Source organism: Neospora caninum, chromosome XII (genome assembly GCF_000208865.1).
Source record: "Neospora caninum Liverpool complete genome, chromosome XII".
Lineage (NCBI taxonomy): Eukaryota > Apicomplexa > Conoidasida > Eucoccidiorida > Sarcocystidae > Neospora > Neospora caninum.
In genome coordinates, this window is record NC_018398.1 from 1,252,134 (window position 1) to 1,274,450 (window position 22,317).

The window sequence follows — 22,317 nt, forward strand, 5'->3', positions numbered from 1 at the left end:
CACAGACAGCTCAGAGAGAGAGAATCGATGAATTTTCACGGCATCGGCTTATCTGCGGCGCAGCCACGGGTCGGCTTACTTTCGAACAAACCCCAGAGTTGCGCTTTAAAGGCGCTCGAGCGGCGAGAGAGCGCGAGAGTGAGGGAGAGACTGCATGTTTCCTCGCGTGGACATATTCGCACGCGCATGTAAACAGCGGGCGGACTCTGAGTGTGTTTTCCCCGCCTTGCATCCATTCTTTCTGGTTTGTTTTTCGGGCGTTGCAAGTTCGAAGCTTGTGGTAAGTCTGGACGGGTACCTCTTTTCCCGCTTAGCGAATCCGCGAAATTCCGTTTTTCCGCGGTCGGCGCCTCCCGACTTCCGGGCGCCGCGTTTTCGGCTGTGGGGAAGGACCACGGGATCCGTGAAAAAGAGACTCTGTTTGCAGAAGAACGCGACTTACTCAGCTCTAAGCAACACTCCAAGGCTCTCTCCGAAGCGTCTCTCGCCGGCAGAAACCGCTGAAATTTCTCTCCCGAGGCGGGTGTGGTGGTCCTGTGTCCTTTTTCGTGGCAACGGCGCCATCGCCCTCTTCGCGCCTCTTTTTGCCCGTCTGCCGCTGGCGAGAGACAGTCACAGAGCCCGTGTGAAGAAAGCGAGTGCGCGTCCATGCAATTTCTCCAGTTGAAGACACTGGTCTGTCCCATTCCCGAACGAGATTTGCTCGCCACACACGCGACCTACCGGCGAGGGCTATTTCTGCGCTGCCCCCGCGCACGGAGAGCCGGCAGGGGGGTTTGTCTGTCTTTTCCTCGCTTTTCGCGTTTCCTCTGCATGTGTTTCTTGCCTCGCGCCGCAGGGGGGAAGACGCGGAGGGGAAGGCACAGAAGAGAGGCAGGTTTCAGTGTGTGTGTCGACTTATGAGCAGCCCACGAAAAGGGCCAGCGTCGCGTGGGGCTGCCGCCTGGTCTCGCGAGACCGAGTGTCTCCTTTTTCGTCAAAAAACGGAGACGCACAGTCTCTCCCGGTCTTCTTGACGCCTCGCGGAGGTTTTCGCAGGAACTGCGGCGGGGCCCGGGAGCATTTCTCTCTCGCAGAGAACGCGTTGGGACCACAAACCTCAGTTCCTCACACCGCGTTCAAGCGCGTGCTGTGTCTCTGTCTGTGTGTTCACTGGATAAAAAGAGACAAAGAGGCGGGGCCTGTCGCGCTGCGGGGGCAACAAAACAACTCGAGCACCAGCAGCGTGCCCGCGTCTGCATTTCGTCACTGGACAAGGAAGAGGGGTTCTCGTCGGTGTCGCTGGAAAAAAGAGCCTCCTCGTTTTTCTCTTCTCTCTGTTGGGATCCACAAAAGCGAGTCGTTTTTGGTGTGGCTGTGTCTGTGCGTTGTTTTCAGGTTAAACTGATTGGCAGGCCTCGTCGCACTGGCAGTCTCCACAGCTTCCCGTATACGGTTTCGACCATTTTTTCGCGGCTTCTTCTCCTTCCACGCCCGTTTCGTCGGCTCTCTCCGTTCTGGTCCCCGCGGCTTTTCCTCCCTTTTCTCTTCACAAGATGGCAGGATCCAAGGGCAAATCCGACAAGCGCAAGACGTACTTCTCGCGTCTCTTTGCGCTGCTCGAGCAGTACCCGCGCGTATTGGTCGTCGAGGCCGACCACGTAGGCAGCAAGCAGATGGCGGACATCCGTTTGGCGCTCCGCGGCAAGGCCGTCGTGCTCATGGGAAAGAACACCATGATTCGCACTGCGCTGAAGCAAAAGATGAGCGAGATGCCTCAGCTGGAGAAGCTTCTGCCCCTCGTTCGTCTGAATGTTGGCTTCATCTTCTGCATCGAAGACCCCGCGGAAGTCCGCAAGATCGTCTCGGCGAACAAAGTTCCCGCGCCTGCGCGCCAGGGTGTCTTCGCTCCGATCGACGTCTTCATCCCTGCGGGCCCGACTGGCATGGACCCGGGTAGCACCTCTTTCTTCCAGGCTCTCGGCATTGCTACCAAGATCGTCAAGGGTCAAATTGAAATCCAAACCGAGGTTCACCTCATCAAGGAAGGCGACAAGGTGACTGCCAGTGCTGCGACGCTCCTCCAAAAGCTCGGCATTAAGCCGTTCGAGTACGGTCTTGCGATCCAACACGTCTACGACGACGGTAAGGCACGCCACGAGACGCCGGCGCAGAAGATGTGTCAACGGAGGAGAAGAGGAAGGACTGGAGAGAGGCGAGGACGGGGGCGCAGAGTGTGCGGCGCGAACGGAGAAGAGAGCGAGGGAAAGGAGGAGGTCGAGCGGAGAGAAGGCAAAAGGAAGACGCGTCAGTGGAAGCAGGGACGAACTGGGGAGAGGAGAAAAAGAGGCGAGGGGGGGAAAATAGAGAGAAGACACACACGCGGCTGCTGGTGCGTCAGACGTTCCCACAAGTCGCACCACTAAGGCCCGTTGACAAAGGACGAAACCACAGAGGTGAGGAACGTCCTCTCGGAGTTTTTCGAGTTTCTCTCGTTTTCCTCTCTTCCTGTTTCCCGTTTCTCTCTTCTGTGTTTGGACCTTTCACCCCTTTTTTGCGCTGCCGTGTTCTCCTTAGGTTCGGTATACAAGGCGTCGGTGCTGGACATCACGGACGAGGTTATTTTGGACAAGTTCAGGACTGGTACGATGAACGTCGCTGCGCTGTCTCGGGAGATCGGCATGCCGACTACCGCCTCGGCCCCGCACAGCATCTTGGAGGCCTTCAAGTTCTGCACGTCATTGGTGCTCGAGTCCGACTACACCTTCCCGCAGATGCAGCGGCTCAAGGACATCCTGGAGAACCCCGACGCCTTCGTTGTCGCAGCTGCTGCGCCTGCTGCGGGCGCCGCCGCCGTCGAAGCCCCGAAGGAGGAGGAACCCGAGGAGGAGGAGGACGACATGGGGTTCTCTCTCTTCGACTAAGTGTGGGCGGCAGACAAGACGCGACTGGGGACACGCGCAAGCTGCGAGGACGAGCGAGAAGAGAGATAGGGAGGAGTGTCTCGAGATGGAGAGGTGTACGCGAGGCAGACTGCGGCAGAGACGCGCGAGAGCGGAGAGGCAGATGTTTCTCCCCTTTTGTCCTTTTGTGACAAAGAGCCGCGGGGGACTGCGGGCGCGCATGTCGGAGACGCGCGCGAGAGAGCGAGGCCTCTCGTTGCTTGTTGCGTGTGTGCGTGCGCCCGCGAAAACGTCCTCGTCTGAGGCGCCGCGCTGCTCGGCGAGAGGTGCCTGTGTCGTGGGAGATCCAGCGAGGATCGCAGGTGGAAAAACTCAGACCAAAAGACAAGCGAAACAGGCCATAAATGGATCGAGAAAGGATTTTTGCTCATTTGTATTGAGAGGCAAAGCAGAGGCGACACGCCTTCGAGGACGAAAAGAAACTCACATCTGTGTGTATTTAATTATACACACATATACAGAGATAGATAAACGAGAGAGGAGCTACTACATCACTCCGAATAACCGCATATCCTTCCATCTCTAGCTTTTTGGCGTTCTCCACACATGTACAAAGGATATTCAGACAGAGATAGAGAGAGGGGTATTCGATTTAGATGTAAATATATACGCACAGACCCTTGAGTCGTTAGGTCTTTTTGATCCGCTCATTTGCAATCTACCTACACGTATATATATATATATATATATGAATATAAGGGGAGTTTGAAGAGATCTTCTGTGCGCAAGGAGAAAGCAAGAGCCGAGCTCCGACTCGACAGAACAACCCTCTTGTTCGCCAGGACGGGTCTTGGCCGCGTGCACACCTCGCCAAAACGTTTTTTCGGAGCCTCTAACGGGGACACACGGCAGCGCAAGTTCCAATCAACCGCTTCCGTGTCTGGTGGCGCTCCATTTGTGCTCTCCATACAGAGCGCTTGCCTAGGCACGGAGGTGTAAAGACAGCCGGAGCGTAGAGTCTTGATATCTATGTAGAGAGATGGAGAAATTTCGCGGAAAAACTAAAATTCGCATGTTTGATTGGCATTTAGCCGCCGACATACAATCGTCCAAGATATATATCTATCTCAGGTTTGTAAACTCGAGCTGTCTATTCTGGCAGCATCTACAGGCTTGCCACCAGAGCAGTTTTATTCTATGCGTCGTTTTTGTCGAGAGCAAGCGTTCGTGTCGGGGAACTCAAGCAGAGCTCTGTTCTAAGAAATACCCAGAGGGGACCCGTCCCTGTCGATCTACGTGCTGAGTCCGCGCGCGTCGCGCGAAGTGGAAACGTTTCTTTTCCTCGGTTCGACGTTTGAAGCGAGAGAGGCGAGAGAGCGTCCGGTGCGGGATGGCTCTCGATACGGATTTGGTTTTCGGCGGTTTGCGCCTCAACAGAGAAGCCTGAGGCGCCGAGAGGCGATGGCTGCTGGAGGCAGAAAACGAGAACACTACATGTGCGGGGGAAAGGGCGAGGACGCTGCGAGTGGAGGCGAGGAATGTGGTGCACAGGAAACGAGCGAGGCAAGAAAGGGGTAAGGGTTAGACACGCGCGAAGAAGGGGTGAGAGAGGACTGCGAAGAAGGCCGCGACGAGAGCAGAGTCGGAGGCACATAGCTCGACGCGGCGGTGTCCAGAGTCGCTCCGCTGTCTGTACAGCGAGAACGAGCCTTTTCGCCGTGTCTCTGCGAGACACACAGAGTCTGTGGATGGGCCAAACGGTGAGGAAAGAGCACGGGGGGGAAGGCGAGGCGCTCGGCCCCGCCGGCGGCTCCGCTCTCGACGCCCGCTTCGCTTGCCGCGTCGCTGTCTCCAGAGAAGAGACGTCGCTCCGCCCTGGCGTGTACTTTCTCTGTTTCGGCAATTGCCTGGGGGTTTGCGGGTCCCAGGAGCCGAGGCAGACGCGGTCTTTCACGTGTGGCGGGGCGCGGCGCGCTTCCCCATTCTTCTCGCCGTTTTGAGATCAGTGAAGCTCTGCCCGATCTGCCCCGGCGAACAGCCGGAGGGGCTGCGACAAACGAACGACCTCTGCGACTTTCCTCCTCGCCTCTTCTCCTGTCCTTCTCTGTCGCTCTGTTCCGCGTGGCCGCAGGCTCCCCGCTGTCCGTGCGACGCGCGAACGCCCTGGAACTTGGTTGGGGAGCAGAGTCGAGAACGCGAGACGAAAGGTCGGAAGAAAAGAAGGCACCGGAGACAGGAGGGCGAGGCGCTGCGGGGCTCTGTCTCTCCCCCCCACAAACGTCGACTCCAGCGTCTCCCTGGTGAGACCCCGAGGGCAAAGAAAACCCTCTCCTCTCTTCTCGTTCTTCTCTCTCGTCTGGCTGTGTTTCTGCTTTTCCATTTCCGGCGCGTCGTTTGTCTCCGTGCGGCAGAGACAGCCGTCGAGGCTCGCCGCTCCTCTCGCGGCACACGACAGAGTCGGTGCGTTTCGAATCCCCAAAGTAGATGCGTCTTTCCATGCAGATTCGCCTCTCCTCGTCGACAGTTCCGACGCGAACTCTCTCCCCCTGTCTCTTCCTGGAAGAGGGCCGCCGAGACACGCGACGAGACACAGAAGAACAAACCGAAGAACAGCTGCAAGGAGAACCACGGGCAGACGAGCAAACAGAGGAAACTGAGGAATCGAACGAGGAGGGCCAGATGAACTTGGCATGTTGCCGTGTCTGCCAGGGTCTGGGCGAAGCGAGAGAGATTTCCTCGACGGTGTGCCTGGAGACGCCGCCCTGAGGCTCGGAACGCTTCGCGGGCGCATTCCCCAAGCGGTCCCTTGAACTGGAGGAAGCATCGAAGGGCTGTGAAGGTCGAGAGGAACAACCTCGTCCGCGATGTTTCTCCACCGTCTGCCTCGCGCATGCACACGCGCGCGTCGCCTCCCTCTTGCTCCCCGTCGCGCTTCCACCTCCGTATCTGGAGTCGCGTCGTCGGCGGTCTCTCAGTCGCGCTTGTCGATTGCACTCTTCTTCCTCATCCTCATCTCTTTCTCCAGAAGATGCGAAAGACTCGACAGAGTGAGGCGAGCGCGAAGACGCGAGACGCGAATCCGAGGAACCGGAGACAGAGGAAAGGAAAAGAAGCGTCGCCGCAAGTTCATTTTCCAGCGCGTCCAGTGCAGTGCCCGTCGTTGAAACCCAGTCGTCCATGGACGCAGGCGCCTTCCCATCCCGCAAAATCGCGTCTTCCAACGCTGTCAAGGCATCGAGGGCTGAAGGCGGAACGCGAAAGGAAAGAAACTCGGGGAAAGGAAGTGTACATACAACACATGCGCAGCACATGACGGGGGAATGTGCATTTTCAGGACGTCACAGACACATAACAAACCCCGTCGACAATCAAATAGATGCCTGTAAATAGACAGATACCTACAGCGATGTGCCTACACAACTGTGAGTACAAATGCATCTATAAGAAGATATATATATATATATATATATATATGTCTCTATACACCTCGATGCAAAAGAGCATAAGGATTTATAAACTGAGGCCTATCCACAGATGCGTTTGTCTCTTCAAATCGGAATCTCTTCCCTGTGGATTCGAGTCTGTTTGAGAGGGAACGAAAGGCTCCCCTCCTGTGCCTTGGTGGCGTCACCTGGAAGGAGATGCAGAGGCTTCTGCCTCTCCAGTTTCCACCCTTGGTATTTCCGCATGCAGACAGTCTCCATAAACACGCGTGCGGCGCTCCAGTCCTTTTGCAAGCTTCCACCTGCGCCTAGCGAAGCGACGAAAGCTGCCTCTCTGAGAAACAACAACACAGCCTCCCGACCACACCTTTAAGGCCACAAGTACCCGCCCGTTTGCGCATCTCGTCGGTCTCAAAACATGTACATGTTGTATACACAAATGTATACGCCTGTAGGGATGCACGGGATTCGACTCCCGTGCATGCAGTGCAAATGCGCGCATATGTTCTGCATCCTGGTGTTTGCCCATTTATTTGTGCATGTTTGTCGCCACGAACAAATCGCTGTAACGCTCGTTCGCAATTTCTCTGGGTCTGACGCATGCAGTAGCTGGTGCCACGGGATGCGAGGGAAAACTAGAACAACGATGCGAGGCACAAGCAGAAGAAAGCTCGGGCGTGCACGTGAAGAGACATACATCTGCATAGCCAAAGACATAGGCAGTTGTAGGTAGGTGTCGAAATGGGTGTCCATTCATACATTTATCTTGAGGTTGAGAGCACGGGAGAGGGAGGCGGGCGCAAAAGCACAACTGCTTACCTTGAGATTTGCTCTTTGAGAACCATGAGCCGTCTATAGCCCCCTATGGCATCACGGAGGTGTTCGATATCCGAACCAATTCGACGTTCTCTTCGCCCTGCCTGCGTTTCCTCTCGGTCATGGCGCCTCTCTCTGCCTCTTTTGTCTCTTCGGTCTCTGGTGTCTCTGCTGTCCCTCTTGTCTCTTTCGTCTCTGCTGCGGCGCGTGTGCGTGTGAGGGCGGGGCGATCCTGGCGAGCGTGGCGCGGCGCTGCAGCCGTCGGGACGACGCCAGGTCCCCGCCTGGAGGAAGGGGAGGAGGAAGGATACCCACTGAAACAGTTTCATGATGAGAGAAGAGTAAAACTCTGCGCAGCTCGCGTAGCGCGCACCCCAGGAGAAGGAAGCGCAAATGGCAACTTCTCTCCTTAGCCTCCCTTCCTGCTCGTCGCCTCTTCTCGCGGCCTCGCGCTCGCCGTCGCGCGCCTTCGAAAGTTCTCCTTCTCCAGGCACAGCGCGAGAAAAAGAAAGAGGAGACGACGCAGGCGAAGAAGGTGAAGAAGGAGAGAATGGAGAGGCAGAAAAGGAACTGGAACGGCACAAGATGGCACCGGACGATCCGTCCCTTGGCGCATTGGTGGCTGGTGCATAGGGAGGAGGTAACTGCGAGGCTCGTGTCGAAGAGGTAGCAGCGAAAGAGGACGATGGAGACGAGAGAGGCAGACTCTCCGGAGAACGCAGGAGGCAGTGTTTGTCTGCCTGCGACGAGAGGGAAGTCGAGGGAGCAGACAGGCGACGACTGCGAAGAGGAGGGAAGAACGTAGACGCGAGACAAGCTACTGCATGCCTTCTCTCTGGCAGTTCGTCAAGAGCCTCATGAAGCAAAGCCATCGCATCTAGGAAACTCTCAGCTACCGGATCGTGCACGTCAGTCTCTCCTCTCTCTGTTTCTTCCTCTCTCTCATCTTCTCTGTCGTCGCCGTGCTGCGTCTCTTTCCTTTCTTCTCTCTCTTCCTCTTCGCTGTGCGGCCTCGACGGTAGTACCGTCCCGTCTCTCTCTGTTTTTGCACCGAGGAGCGCCTCCGTCTCGCAGGTGCGTACGCACTCTGGCCCTGCTTCTCCCGACTTCGGCAGTTCGGCTGCTGCCTCGCCAGGCGGTCTTGGTGGAGCGCCGAGGGCGATTTCTGGCTTTCTTGAGAAAGTCTTCGAGACGCCTCGCGGCAGGTTGTCCTGCACACGACATCCGAGGCCGAGGGCTGTGACCGCTCCGACAAGAGCTGAATCGGTTTCGCACTCTCTCTGTTGAAGATAGGCGAGACTGCCAGACTGATCAGTCACGCGTCTGCATGCAGCGGTCCTCTCCAGCTGGAGACAGTGAACGAGCGCCTGCGTCGCGCGAAGCGCTGCCGCAAGGCTCCCCTGTGCGCCAAAGGCGACTGTGGGGCATCCACCGGTTCGCCGCACGGTAGAACGAGGCGCAGACGCGTTCCCCGTCTTCTCTCCGGGTCGGGTTTCGTCTCTGCTTCGCCGCTCGCTCGTCCTCCCCTCGCTCTTCCTCCCGTCATCCTTCTTCACTTCGCTCCTTCTTAGCGCTCGCCGTTGTTCTTCTGTGTCTGTCCGTTTGTGACCAGAAGGGAACCTGGGGGCGAGGAGCCGCGGAGACGGCGTTCGGCTACCTCGGGTGCGGAACGGCGAACCCGAGGCCGAGCGGAGAAAGGCCGAAAATTCGGAAGAAAAGAGTATGCTGAAGGCGGAGTGCCTGCGACGGGGAGGCGGTCGGGTGTCGCGGTAAGTTCGCCACTCCGTTGGCGCCACGAGGACTCCAGCGTCGACGTCGCGATCAAAGAGCGACTTGCGGGGACAGATCTCTCCGTCTCGCTTTTCCCCCAGAGGAGGGCGAGCCCGATTTTGACGCTGCCCGAAGAAAGGCGAAAGCGGGGCGTCGGCTACCTCGCTTTGGGCGTGGCTGTGGAGGCGGGGAGGCAGGCGGGGGCTGAAGCCATCGGCAACCTCCGGAGGCTCTCCGCGTTCGCGTACTGCCGCTCTTCTTTCGCCTCTGGAAGAGCTCGACGTGGGGAACGGAGCAGTCCCCAGAGAACAAGAGAACGAAGAGGAAGACGAAAAAGAAGAAGGGAACGAACAAGGGGAAGAAGAGGAGGACGCGGAAGAAGACGAGGAAGAAGAAGAAGAGGAAGACGAGAAAGAAGAAGAGAAGGAAGACGGGGATGAAGAAGAAGACGAGACAGAAGACGAGGAAGAAGAAGAGGAAGAGGGTGCCTGACATGGAAACTGCGTGGAAGCGGGGGATGGTGCGCTGCAGAAGGTGGTAACCTCTGACCCTGAAAAGAACGTGGAAACTGAAACCAGACGCGGAGAAGACACAGACAAGCAAGTTAGTGGAGACGAGCAAGATGGGAGAGACGCGCAAGATGGTGTAGGCGCAGGCGGCGAGAAGAGCAAGGGCGACGGAGAACAAGAGAGCGGAGACGCCCGAAGGAGAGACGGGAGATGGGATCCCGAAGACGGCGCGCCGCAAGCAGCGAGGGAAGGCGATGCACAGGCAAGAGGGAAGGGCGCAGGAGAGGCCAAGGACGAGCGAGAGTGGGGCGAGGAAGACGCATGGCTGCCTCGAAGAGAACGCGAAGACGCCGAGGGGGAGGAGGAAGCGAGAGACGTGGAGACGAAGGAAGACGGCAAGGCTGTAGAAGATGTCGGATGCGCGAGGCGTCCTGATCCGCCGAGCGAAGACGCAGCAGAAGTCGAAACCGTCGACAGAAACGACACAGATGCGTTTTCCGCTCCTGCAGCGCCCTCCTGGCCTCCGCTCAGCATGCACGAGCGACGCCCGCTTTCAGCCGGGACAAAGTGCGCTGGAGTCTGCTTTCCTTGATCGCGCTGTGCTGTGCACGCCTCTTTCGCATTGCTCATATTCTCTACGTGCACCACTTCTTCTCCGCGGTCTCCTCCTCTATCGCTTCCTCCTCTCTGAGGTGCGAGGAGCAGCTTCGCTTCTCGACGGATCTTTTCTTCTGCGCTGGCCTCTCCTCTCGGGGCGTTGGTGTCGGTGTAGGAGATGCGGCCTGTCTCCCGTGCGCCTGTCTCCCGTGCGCCTGTCTCCCGCGCGGCTGTCTCCCGTGCGCCTCCACTGCGCGAGGCCGAGGCGGGGCTACGTGGCGTGGGCTGCGGACGCAGCAGCAGGTCTGGGTGACACGGTTTCGGAGCGTGGCCTTCAGAAAAGCTTTTTGTTTGTTCTTCGCCGAACGAAGCGAAATCGGAGGGAGCAGACGAAACTGAGCTCAAGGGCAAAACCGGGAGGTAGATCTCCGTGCGGCCGATCTCATGTAAACTTTGAACGCCCATTTCTCGCTTCTCCCTTGTGAAGTCTCTTCCACACACCGTCTCGCCTTTCTTTCCTTCCACTTTGCTCTCTTTTCGCTTTGATTTCTCTTCTCTCTCTTTTCTCGCGTCGCGAGGAGACAGCCAGTCTCTCTCTTTCGGGGAGTGCGAACCGAGGCCAGCCGAGAGGCAAAGAGAGTGCGGGGCTGCTCGGGGAGGCGGAGGATGCGGCTGGGTAAGGGACAGACGAGACGGGGACGAGGCAAAGGCAGCTGAGGGCGATGACTCGAGTAGCGCAAGCGTTTCTTTCTGGAGCGCAGCGGCGCAGAAAGGGGAGGAAGGGGGAGACGACCACCCTCCAGGTGCTGAGGACGACCAGGGAGACGAGACGCCAGAAGCCAGAGAGACGCGACGCAACTTCGACGTCTCGCAAGATCGGTTTAAGCTTGTTGAGCTCTGGCCACACCCTCCGGCGTGTTTCCACCTCTGGTCAGCCGCAGACAGAGAAGAGACAAGAGGAGACAACCCGCCACGGAGGAGGCGACGCGCTGCTTCGCAGCATCCCTGCGAAACCTCGGGGCGGTCTCCAGCGCTGAGAGGGCGACGCAGCAAAGCGCCTCCTTCTCGGGTGTCTGCATCTCTCTCGTCGGTGGAGACCGGCGAGAGAGGATTCGCGCGCGTCTCTTCGGCCACTCCGTCTGTTTTGTCGGTTTCGAGTCTGCGCTTCTCCTCGTTAGGGATTTCTCTCGCTGCACGCGGCTTCTCGTGGTCTTCTTCCTCGGTAAGCTTCTTCTCGGCGTGCACGGACACCGCGTCGGCCTCTTCGCTGGCATCGAACCACAGCGCCGCCGTGGTGGTGAGCAGGGCTGCGTGCGAGTCGGGAAAGAGCGAAGAAAGGTGCGGTCTGGCGCACCCCGTTTGGGTGCCGTCTTCGCCGTAGAAAGATGGCGAATCGAACCCAGGCGTACAGACACCTCCCAGCGTGGCGTCGGGGGGACACTGCGTCTCTTCTCGTCTCCCGCTGTCGTCTCCGTTTTCCCTTTCGTCTTTTGCTTTTTCCTCCCCGTCTCTCGTGCGCGCAACGAGTGACGCCAGCAGATTCAAGGCAGGTCTTCTCTGCCTGTTTTGTGAGCCTTCTGCGTCTGCGGTTTCCGCGTCTGCGTCTCTTCGTTCGGCAACCCGCCCTCTTTCGCGGCTGGCCGCGGGTGCATTGTCTCTGGTCGGTCTGCTCGTCTTCCGCCCCTGCTCCTCCTGCTTCTCCCTCCGGGCACTGGCGAGCGAGGACGTAGCGGAAATCGCGGCACCAGCCTCCTCGCTTTCTTCCGCTCTGTTTAGCGCAAAGGAGAGAGACGCTGGACGAGAGCGCGAGAGAGGCGAGCCGCAGACTGCGGATCTCTGGGCAACGGCCAACGGGGACGCGGAAAGCGACAGACGCTGTGGACGAAACTCCTTGCCGGAGGTGGAGGCCAAAGACAACTTGGCGTTGGAGAGCGATGAAGAGGAGGCGCCGGAGGACGCCACAGGCGAGGAAGGGGGGAAAGCCGAGCACGGAGAAGACGAAGGGAGAGAGGCAGGAGGAGGGAGGACGCGAACGAGCAGACGCGGCGACTTGGTCAGAGAAAGCGACAGTTGTCGAGAGGGGGACTCAGCGGTCACCGGCCAGGCCTGTCTCTCTCGCCCTTTGCTGTCTCCTTCCAGTCCGGTTTCTGCCTTCTCTCTGCTCTTTTCGGCTCTCGTGTCCAACCTCTCAACACCTTGCATGATCTCCGTCGCGCCGCCCCCGCACGCTCTCTTCCCTCGTTCTTTGTCTTTCGCCCCCGTCGCCTGTTCGCCTGCTGCCTCTGGGGGGTTTGGGGGATTCGCGCGAAGGCCGCGTTTCTCTCCTCGTTCGCCGGAAACGGGGCTGCGCGAACTTCGACTCAGGCGACTCGCGCGCGACGACGCAGACGGCGAAGCCACCGAGGCGGTCGAGAGGGCGGGCGCTGAGGCAGGCGCATCGGGAAGGGAGACAGGAAAGAAGACAGGCAGGGAGACGGCGCAAGAAGAGGAACGTGGACACGCAGAGCCGGACCTTGGCGACGAAGGCGAGACCGATCCAGGCGTGCCTGGAGACAGAGATCGTCTCGAGGGGGTATGGAGCGTCAGAGGCGACGACGGCAATCTCGACGCTCCTCGCTTGGAACCTGCTGCGTGCGCGGCCATGGTGGTGAGCCAGCGCTCGTAGCTGAGAGAGACACGGACAAGGGAAGCCGCCGAGAGGCATAAAGATGAGAGAAAGAAAGGGAAAGAGAAAGACACAGAAAGAACGGGAAAGATAGGGGAAGGAAAAGAAAGGGTAAGAGAAGGAGAGAAAGCTAAGCTGAGGCAGAGAGGCGGGGTAATTTCAAGGTGACCCGAACGAAAAACGGAGATGCTTCACAACACTCTCCTCGCTCAAAAACTCCATGTGGGAGGCAAAATGAGAAAGAGAAGACCTGAGAGGACACGCTCGACTGCAGCAAAAGACGAAAAAGGCAGCACGCGTCTCCAGGCCGGAGAGGCCAGGGGCCACAGAAGACAGCTGGAATGGGAGAAGCACAAGAGGAAAGGAGGAACTCAGAGGGAAGACGCGAGATGGTGCATATCAAATTGTCGAGGGTGCGAGCGACTCAGATTGCGCGTTTTCGCCAAAGGCTCCATCTTGTGAATCGACTGTTTGCAACACCAAACGCCGCCTACCGCACAAATCCGGAGGGCGCCTTCTCCGAGAGTTGATACAGGCGATCAAGTTGGATGGACGACAACTTCGGGAAGTAGAGATGAAGCACGGTCCGAAAATGCTGCCTGGAGAACAGGGAAAAGCCGGGAAAAGCTGAAGCCGTGCCTACTCAAGAACGCTGAAACTCAGGAAAACAGTGTGTATGTCCATCTCTAGATCCACACATACAGACAATTATATATGCATACCATACGTATACATGTAGATACTTAGATGCATATACATATCCATACACATGTATGAACACACCTATCGATATGCATATCTATGCATTTATAGGCATATGTATGTACAATCAAGTTCGTCTGGGCGAGCGGTCCCATTTACATTGCAGTCTGCGAAAGCCCCTCGTGTTGGCTCTCGAAGCCGCATGCAAGCCAAGGTATGAAGAAAGCAAACGAGGAGATTGAACAAAAGCAAGGTGGGCAACCGTGTCTCGCGATGGGGCGATCGAAGTATTAGGTGTGCAAGTCGTGTCTCGAGACGTGGGACGCATGCCGGCGTCTCTCTGCGGTGCGGCATCGACCTGACCTCGATATGCAGCGAAGCTTGTGACTGTCGAATTGGATAAAGGCGCTCAGAAGCGGCAGGTTCAACGTCCTCGACCCCGCCCGGTAACTCGCGCCTTCCTCTTCTCTCGCAGCCTCTTCCTCTCCGTCTTGCTCTCCTCTGTTTTCTTCGCCGTCTCTTGCTGGGTCTGCGGCCTGTCTCTGTCTCCTCGCGCACTCGGCCCCGCCTCGGGAGGCGCCTGCGGCGGGGCGCCCGAGCGCCTCCGGCGAGGAGGCGAGGACGCGCGCTGCCCAGTCCATGGTCTCTCGAAAGTACGCGCGACTGGCAGTGTCTCCAGCGACTGCGTCGAGGAAGTCCTGGGCGGCGAGGACTGGAGAAGCCGCCCCCGCGTCACCTCCGCGAAGCGCCCAGCGACTGAGTGGTGTCTCCGAGGCATGGAGCGCATGCGCGTGGGGGTCGTGCACCGGCGGCGCGAGAAGGGCGGGGCGAGAGCGAGGTGGACCCAGGGACGGAGACAAGGCAGTCCCGGCCTTAGGCCAGGCGGGCGGAGACAGCGACGGGCGCTCGGGGCGCGAGGCCGCGCGCGGCAGGCCTGTCGAGTGTCTCCGGCGCTGGCGCTTCGCGTTCAAGTAACTGAGGAGGACGCGGCATTCGGTGACGCTCAGACTCGCGTCAAGCAGCGAGGCGAAGCTCGCTAGCCAGTCCACGTGGAAGGGCAGTCCTGCGGAGAGAAAACAGAAGGGGGCGACGCCGCGGGGTGCGCAGATTCGCAGCCTCTCCAGGATACACCCGAAGACGGACCCGGAAGACCCGCGCAGAAGGCGAACAGCCAAGGCGAGAGCGAAAAACGCAGAGACGTGGAAACACGGGCGGCCGGGACAGACCACGCCTGTCGGAACCGCGGGAAACCACGGTTTTCGTAAACTAAGAATCGAGTCTGCTTCTGCCGTGGGGGTTCCTACGTAGAATCGCGTTGCCGTCTTCGTCCTTCCATGTCCTGGTTAGCGCCTTCTCGAGGCCTTCCTCGTCTCCATCGCCCTCGTCGCCGCTCGCCTCTGTGCGCTGCCGCTTCGGCATCTGTGCATCTGGCCACAGCCCGCCAGCGCGTCCCTCCGCTTCGGCCTTCGCGCGACTGCTTCGCGCGCAGACGACCTGATTCGCTCCGTCCGTCTTTCCCCGATCCAGCGCCGGTGTCCGAAAGACAGAATACGAGCGACTCGCCGAAAGCGGAGGCCAAGGCGCCCCACGCGCTGTCTCCTCGCCCTCCCTGGCCTTGGCGTCTCCCTCTCCGTCGTCTCCTTCTTCTCCTTCTTCCTCTTCTTCGGTGCAGTCGCGCCGCGATTCGCAGTAGAGGCGGAAGGACTGCACTAGGAGGTGCGAGGGGGAGAGTTCCTGACCGTCGAGGCTGAAGAAAAGGAGCACGGCGAGTTGTCATGACGCATGCAAACACGCGGCTGGCGGGGAGCGCGAAGGCGTCAGCGAGGCATCCAAGGAAAAGAAAAAAGGAAATGGGAGAAGAGCACACGGGAACAAGAGGCGTGAGCAGGGCGTCGAACAGGAGAAGGAGGACAACAGAGAAAAAGGCGTTGGGTACAGGAAACGGGGAAAATGGAAGACAGTGCAGACGAACGGAGAGGGGGATGCGAGAAGTCAGAGACACCAGGGACCCTACCGTCTCTTTATGCGGCCAATGATGGTTTTTGCATACTCCGAGGTCTCCAGAACGAAGGAACCCCCGCGGTGCTCGGAGCGGGTGTTTGTGCGATGCGGCACAAATCGCGCCCTCTCCCTCCAACCGCCTTCGGCTCCGTGGCTTATCTTCTCGTCCTCTTCCGTCTCTTCGCGCGGTCTCCTCTGGAGAGAGGCCCAGGTCTTTGTGTGGTCGACGCGGCGTCTCCGCTCCTGTCTCCTCTCGTGCGTTCTTCTGCTTCGGCGCCGCGCCGCCTCGTCCTCTCCGCTTCGCGCCGTCGCAGACCAGCCGACCGGTGTTCTGCTCCGCTCTTCTTCAAGGCCCGCGCGCGCACCGAGGCGAGGGCTCCTCCGCTCCTCTTCCCGGCCGGTGTCTTGAGACTCCAGCGCGGCAGGAACAGCTCGGAGCGGCTCTGTGACATCGCAGACCTCCAAGGGAGACAGAGGAGAGAGCCGCGTTTCGCCGCGTTCCGAGCGTCTCCGTCGCGCTCCCCGGTCGCCCTGTGGTCTACGGACACCTCGCGCAGCGCGATCAGCTGCAGCCGAAGGCTGGACTCTGCCGGCCTCTGCTGGTCCACACGGCGCCTCGGCGCCTTCGTTTGCGCCTGCCTCGCGCGGGTTTCGCGACCTTTCCCACGCTGCCGCCCGCGGGGCGAGCGCTGGGGGAGGACCGAAGCTGGCGCGTTTTCTTTCTGGTTCGCTTTGGCCGGCGAGGGCGCGAGACGAGCACGACAGCGATTCCCGAGGAAAGCGACTGCCCCGCCTCTTGAGAGAAAAGCCGGACGAGTGCGGAGGCAGCCAGAGGCACGGCGACAGCGACGGCCGTGTGGAAACGGTGGCAAATGCAGAGAGAGCAAACGGCGTCGGTGTTTGGACTCCAGCTCGTGCTTCGCGCCCCTGACTCGCCTTGCGCGCTTTGGCTGCTCGTGGTCTCTCCTTACTCTTTTTCATCTCTGAGTCGCGTGCGTCTTCTTCCTTTGTGCACCCTCGTCTTTCGCAGAACTCCCAGAACACCTCTCGAGACCCGCGGCTCCCGCTCTGGCCCTTCCTAGTCTCCCCCTGAGGCGCGAGCGACGTCTCGCGCCCCCTGTCTCCTGGTTTGTCGCGTGCTTCCTCTTCTCTCCCCTCGGCGCAGTCGCTTTCCTTCCGGCGTCCCGCATCGTGCTCTTTGTCTTCGTGGCCGTTCGCCCTCGCTTCCGTGTCGCGCCGACGGTGGTCTCCGCTGGCAGCCGCGCGCGAGACAGGCGAGCCGTCGCCGGTCCTGGCCTGCAGCTGGGCGTCTCCGCCTGACTGGCCTCCGCCTTCCTGCGGGGCTTGTTTCTGTTGGAAAGAGAGGAGAAAGGGGTGAGCGAGAAGGGCGGTCGCTGCAGGGCGTTTGTGGGGATCTTTCTCCAGCATTGCGTGGATGATGTGAGCGAGCTGTGGGGAGTAGTGCGGCGGCAGAGGCGCGACGGGTTTGAAGGCAATGTTCCAGACGAGGGCGAGGAAGGAGTCGCCTTCGAAGGCGCTGGAGAGGGCGCACAACTCAAAGAGGACGCAGCCGAGAGCCCAAATGTCGCTTTTGTACGTGTACGGCTTGTTTTCACACATCTCCGGGGACATATACTGGGGCGTGCCGACTGCCGTGTGGGCGAGGGCGAGCGTCGTGGTCATCACGCGGCTGATGCCAAAGTCTCCTATCTTCACGTTTTCGCAGTTGTCCAACAAGATGTTGCTCGGTTTCAAGTCCCGGTGGAGAATCCGCTTCGAGTGTATGTACCGCAGACCCTCGGTGAGCTGCAGAAGCCATTTGACCGCCAATGCCTCCTCGACGAATTCGGCGCGTTTCTTGTGCTCGACGAGCAGCGCCGCCAGGTCGCCGCGCTCGCAGAACTCCATGACAATCACCAGAAACATGTCCTGGTGGACGAAGGACTCGACGCACCGGACCACAGATGGATGCTCCAGCTGCTTCATCACCTCCGCCTCCTGCAGACTCAGCCGCCGGTCTCTCTCATCCAAAGCCGTCAAGTCGATCTGCTTGGCTAGCCACTCGCTGCTGTCGCTCATGCGCCGCACGCGAAACGCCCGGCCGAACTGCCCCCGACCAACAAACGTCACCACTTCGTAGCCATGCTGGCGAAAATCCACGCTCGAGTTCCTCGCAGGCAAAGACAAAGAGAGCCCCAAGCCGCCGAGCAACGGCCGTGACGGTGCAGGTGGACATACACCTGAAGCAGCCGCAGGTAGCGAGGAAGAAGAAGAAGAAGAGGGAGAAGAAGAGGGAGAAGGGGAAGCGGAAGAAGAGGAAGAGGGGGAAGGAGAACAAGGGGGAGAATAGGAGGAAGAAAAAGGGGACGAAGCAGGGGACGGGGGGACAGAAGAAGAATACGACGAGGTTTTGAGGTTTCCTTTTTCAATGGAAGGCGAAGTGGAAGGCAGCCCACGGAGACCACAAGAGAGGCCGGCGGCGTCGGCCGCTCCCTGTCGCCTCGCATGCATTTCGATTTGGGAAGCAGACGGGGTAGAAAAGAGAAGAAAAGGGAGGCGATGAAGGCGAGTGGTAAACGCAGAAGGGGCCGGTCGCGAAGTGTCGTGCGGCGGTGGCGACGGAGTCGACTTGTCCCCGAGAGGGGAAGAGGACCAGGACTAAAGTGAGAGGCAGAAGAGAAGAGCGACAAGAGGGCCCTAAGCGGTGAGGCGAAGGAAGACGACGCAATCGCAGACACGAGAGGCCTTAACGGAGAGGCGGACGGCGAGGCGGAGCAGAACCGGAGAGACGCGAAAGGAGAACGGTCACGACGCGAAGAAACCGGAAATTGTTAGGAAACAGAAGAAAGCAGGGAGCAGCGGGGGTTTCTGGACGGGGCCGGAGAAGAGGAGGCAAAGTGGCGTGAGCGGCAGGCAGGGGTTAAGGGGTTACCGACGAAAATGCGTTGCCTCGTCGGGAGCGCCTCGGCTGAACCCGCGGTAGAGGCGACACAGTCAGTGTGGAAATGGGCGAGGCAACGCGGGTTGGCGCGGAGAGGCAGCGAAGGAAGACGAGAGGGCCGCAGTGCACAGACAAACGTAGAAGATGAGCAACCGCTGGAACTGGGCATCTGAGGGAAAAAGGGAGAGCGCCTCGCCAGCCTTCCGATGCGCTCGCTGGGACCTGCGCAGACACTGGAGGTGGCGCGGGAGACTGAAGGCGGAAAACGATGAAAAGGCGCGGCCACTGCAGCGGGCGTCGCTGTGTGTGTGTGTCATCAAGAAGCGTTCCTGCATAGACCAGAGGCGCTCTCGAACGGGGATCCATTGCAAGGCGTACCCGGCGTCTTGACTGTTTTAGGCAGACGGACAGGCACAGCTCCGGTCGGGAGAAAGGCGGACGAGACCGGCGAAAAGGCCACGCGGTCGCAGCTGCGTTTTTCCCGTTCCGCAGCTCTCAACACCTCAGGAAGCACGAAGAACACAAATGGAGCTCACCGCTCCCCTGGAAGTGAGGGTTCTTAGGAGCGTCGCTGGATCCCGAGGTCGATGGCCCGGCCTGCAGTCCATCCTCTCCGAAACGGCTGCAGGCGCTGTCTCTCTCTTCTCCAAGCGCCGGCCTTCTCGCTCGACTGTATCTCGAGGCAGACTCCGTCAGTTTCCTGCGGAACGAGAAAACACAGAGCAGGGGGACGAAGTCGCTCCTACCGCGAGAAAGAGTGGGAAAGCGTCAGTGGGTTGGCGCTCAGGTACGCGGAGGGGAAAGAAAAAGAGAGAAACCAAGAGTTGCCGGCGGCTCTGCACGGGGGAGCTTCAGTGTGTGTTGAGAGGAACGAGAGAATTTCGACGACGTCAGAGGGAACTGAGAGATGTGGAACGGCAAGCACACAAGAGCGCAGCAAGACGAAAGCGTGAAAGACCCGCCAAAGAAAGGATTTGTGGTGTGCTCTGGAACGGTGTGGAAGAGAACGCCAAATCTCCACGATGAACGGACGCGGCAACGTGAGAGCACAGGCAGAAAAAGAAAAAGGGACGACAGAAAAAGAATGCGAGAGCGAGACTGTTCTCCGGAAGGTACACAAGTACACGACTGCAAAGGCGTTCAAATCGATGGCAGTTTTTGCGCGTCATGCTGTCAAATCAAGGTATGGAAAGGGGACGCAAAGGCAAGCGAAACCAAAAAACGAAGCCTGAAGACACACCCAGTGACATTTAAAGATACACTCCGCCGCTCTGCAACGCGTGGAGGTCGACGTGCGTAGATGCCGTGCGTTGGAGTCACCACGTGAGGTACGGGGGCCAAGGGAATGAAGTGAAGAATTTTTAGCGGCACTCAGAAGCATTTAAGATGAGGAAATCAATCAGATGAATGTCCTCCCGCTCGCGAGGCTACAGAAAAGCGACTACCAGACCTAGAGGCTCACAGCAAGACGTGGCGAAAAATCCCCAAAAGTCGAATTGGTTGAGCAGAAGAGCGAGCGACCCTTTCTGCTCTAAGGCTCGATCGGAAGGCGAAGACAAATCTAACGGAAGGTGGCAGCCAATGAAATTCGGCCATTCGTCCTCCAAGATCTAAGAGTGACACGAGAGACGTCTTAGCCACGGCTCAACGGAAGAGTTGGTACGTTCTCTGTGTATCGTTTTATGGTATGTGAAGCATGTAAAGAAGCAACTTTGTGGGGCGGAGACGCGGAGGCGTGATTGTGGAAAGGAAATTGGAAAGAAGTCACCAAGGAACTCTGCCTCTCCCGTGTAACTATTTGTACACATCCTTCACGTGGTAGTGTGTTTACGGTACCGAAAAAGTCCGAAAAGATCACGGTGGTTACGAAAAGGAATGCCAATTATCGGCGTTTCACAACTTGTTCCGGAGGTCACGGCAAGAACCTCGGGACAGACGCTCTCGCCAAAAAAATGCGCAAAAGGTCTTTAGTGTATAAGGCGGGGTGCACAACGGTTTTCCTAGCCCTTTGCAGCTTCTAATGACCTCCGGAAAGGGCTTCTTCGCTTGCATTATTGTACCAGAGAAGCAGGGAGCGACTGGCTCTACGCAGCTCGCAGCGATTGATACAACTGCTTAGGGAAGACCTACTTAAACAACAAGACAACACTGAAACTGACAAGTCAAGATAGGGTAGAGCACGCAGATTCAATACAAGATGCGTCCTGATAAGAGACCCCTGTAAGTTGCTCTCGCTATCAAACATTGCCTGTCGTTGCGCCGTGCTCAAACCAAGTTGGCACTCTATGCCACGCGTGTTATGCATTACGGATCAGGAGTTACACGTCTCTCACCTCCTTCTGCCGAGCTTTCAAACGCACTCAGCGCCTTCGTATACGCCGAGCCGTCGGCACTCAGTCGTTTTCGACGTGAAGCTTCCAGCGTATCAGAAATGGTAAGAAGGTGTCCAACTATATTATAGCTGTTTGATATCACCCCGCGTAATACCGCACATGATGGGCCTTCCCGCCTCCCGAGCCGTAGAACAGAGCGACACATCCGAGAGTTTGGCACTGGAATGCCAGGGAGAAGAGATGTGGAGGTAAAGCGGAAACGAATTGCTTTTTTCTCAATACGAGAAACCCGTGAATCTCGCGCCGGAATGAAAACTATATAAGTGACAACTGAAGAGATGATGGGGTAAATCGGGAAGCCGCTTCCGTCTTCCGCCTGCACTTCTTCTTGTTCTTCCTCTTAGTGGTGGATGCTCGTTCCAACATATCCACTACGCAGGAGATTTCGCGCTGGGGTGTCCGCTGGATGCAAAGTGGCTGACATATTGAAACGGCACAGCGACTGCCTGCCGTGCACCGCTGTTATTGGGCCCGTGTTCGCAAGGGACAATTGGCATTCTGCTTTTCAACTGGATATGCATCACCTGAAAGAAAACTGACACTTGGGGCCTACGAGAGCACCAGCAGTTGACTCAGTTAGTGATCGTTTGTTTTGACGGTGGTATGAATTTGGACGTCGAACCGCATGAGTCTCCTATTTTCTTTGATTGTGTGATCTACATTTCGGAGATTCCTCCTCCTTCTTCCGATTGAGACTCCAATTTTTGCCACTGAATGTGAAGCGGGCACGCATTTGTAGGTCGGAAGTCCGAGCCGGACCTAACCGAATACGCGGGGACGGAACTGAGTTAACGGGAAATGGACCAACTCGTACACGAAGGATGATATATCGGCAACTAACTGTTTAGAAGCGCACCCTAGTTCTAGACTGAACAGGGAGCTTCTATCGTAGGCACTTGAAGTAAAAGTTGCAAGAAGAGCTTTTTTGAGAGCTCTCTTCACTTGCTGCAGTTCGGGACGACTCCGTGCTGCCTTAGCGGATCGTTTGTCCGATATTTGATTCGAAAAAAACGTTGCAACTGAAGGCGCCGCAAAGGGGCGAACCTGAGGAGACAACGGCTGCGGCCTGTCACAATTAGACACCCGAAACTCCCCACTATTAAATGCCGCCGTTGTCTGTACTCATGGTTTCCAAGATCGAAAAGTCAATTACCCGGAATGCAGACAGTACGAGCAGTTCGTTTTCCGCCGCGAAGTGTGGGACGAACTCCGGCGAAAGCATAAAAAGACGGAACAGGTGACAAGCATATTAACGCCGCTTTGTACCTTTTGTTCAGGGATTGATACGGTCATCCAGCAGAGAAGAATGAAAGCACACCGACACTGGATTCCACGCATGTGCAACATAGAATTTGAGTATGATCTTGATCGCTTCTTATTTGATGAAGGCATTAGCTACCTATACTGATTTGCTAGTTTTGTTTTCCAAAACAAGAGAACAGTGATCCGAAGCCCTCGCACTCTCCCTGTCTAGCCTGGTTCTCATTGTCCTTTGAGAAGACACTTCCGCGTCTGCCTCGGAATTACTCTTCCAAGTCACTAGTCACGCCGGAAAGGTGAAAAAGGGGCGACGGCTTTTCAGAGAGCTCGACTGAGAC

General features: G+C 58.0%; 2 protein-coding genes across 2 annotated transcripts; one reads left to right on the forward strand and one right to left on the reverse strand.

Moving 5' to 3' along the window:
- Positions 1 to 1,535: 1,535 nt before the first annotated feature.
- On the forward strand, positions 1,536 to 2,903 carry NCLIV_061830 (60S acidic ribosomal protein P0; the record flags this gene model as incomplete). Its single annotated transcript, XM_003885735.1, has 2 exons — positions 1,536 to 2,124; positions 2,557 to 2,903. The coding sequence occupies 2 exons, from the start codon at positions 1,536 to 1,538 to the stop codon at positions 2,901 to 2,903; spliced, it is 936 nt and encodes a 311-aa protein (XP_003885784.1).
- A 3,527-nt stretch (positions 2,904 to 6,430) lies between these two features.
- On the reverse strand, positions 6,431 to 17,464 carry NCLIV_061840 (hypothetical protein; the record flags this gene model as incomplete). Its single annotated transcript, XM_003885736.1, has 6 exons — positions 6,431 to 6,659; positions 7,145 to 12,682; positions 13,177 to 13,281; positions 13,748 to 14,447; positions 14,689 to 15,131; positions 15,399 to 17,464. The coding sequence occupies 6 exons, from the start codon at positions 17,462 to 17,464 to the stop codon at positions 6,431 to 6,433; spliced, it is 9,081 nt and encodes a 3,026-aa protein (XP_003885785.1).
- Positions 17,465 to 22,317: the final 4,853 nt, after the last annotated feature.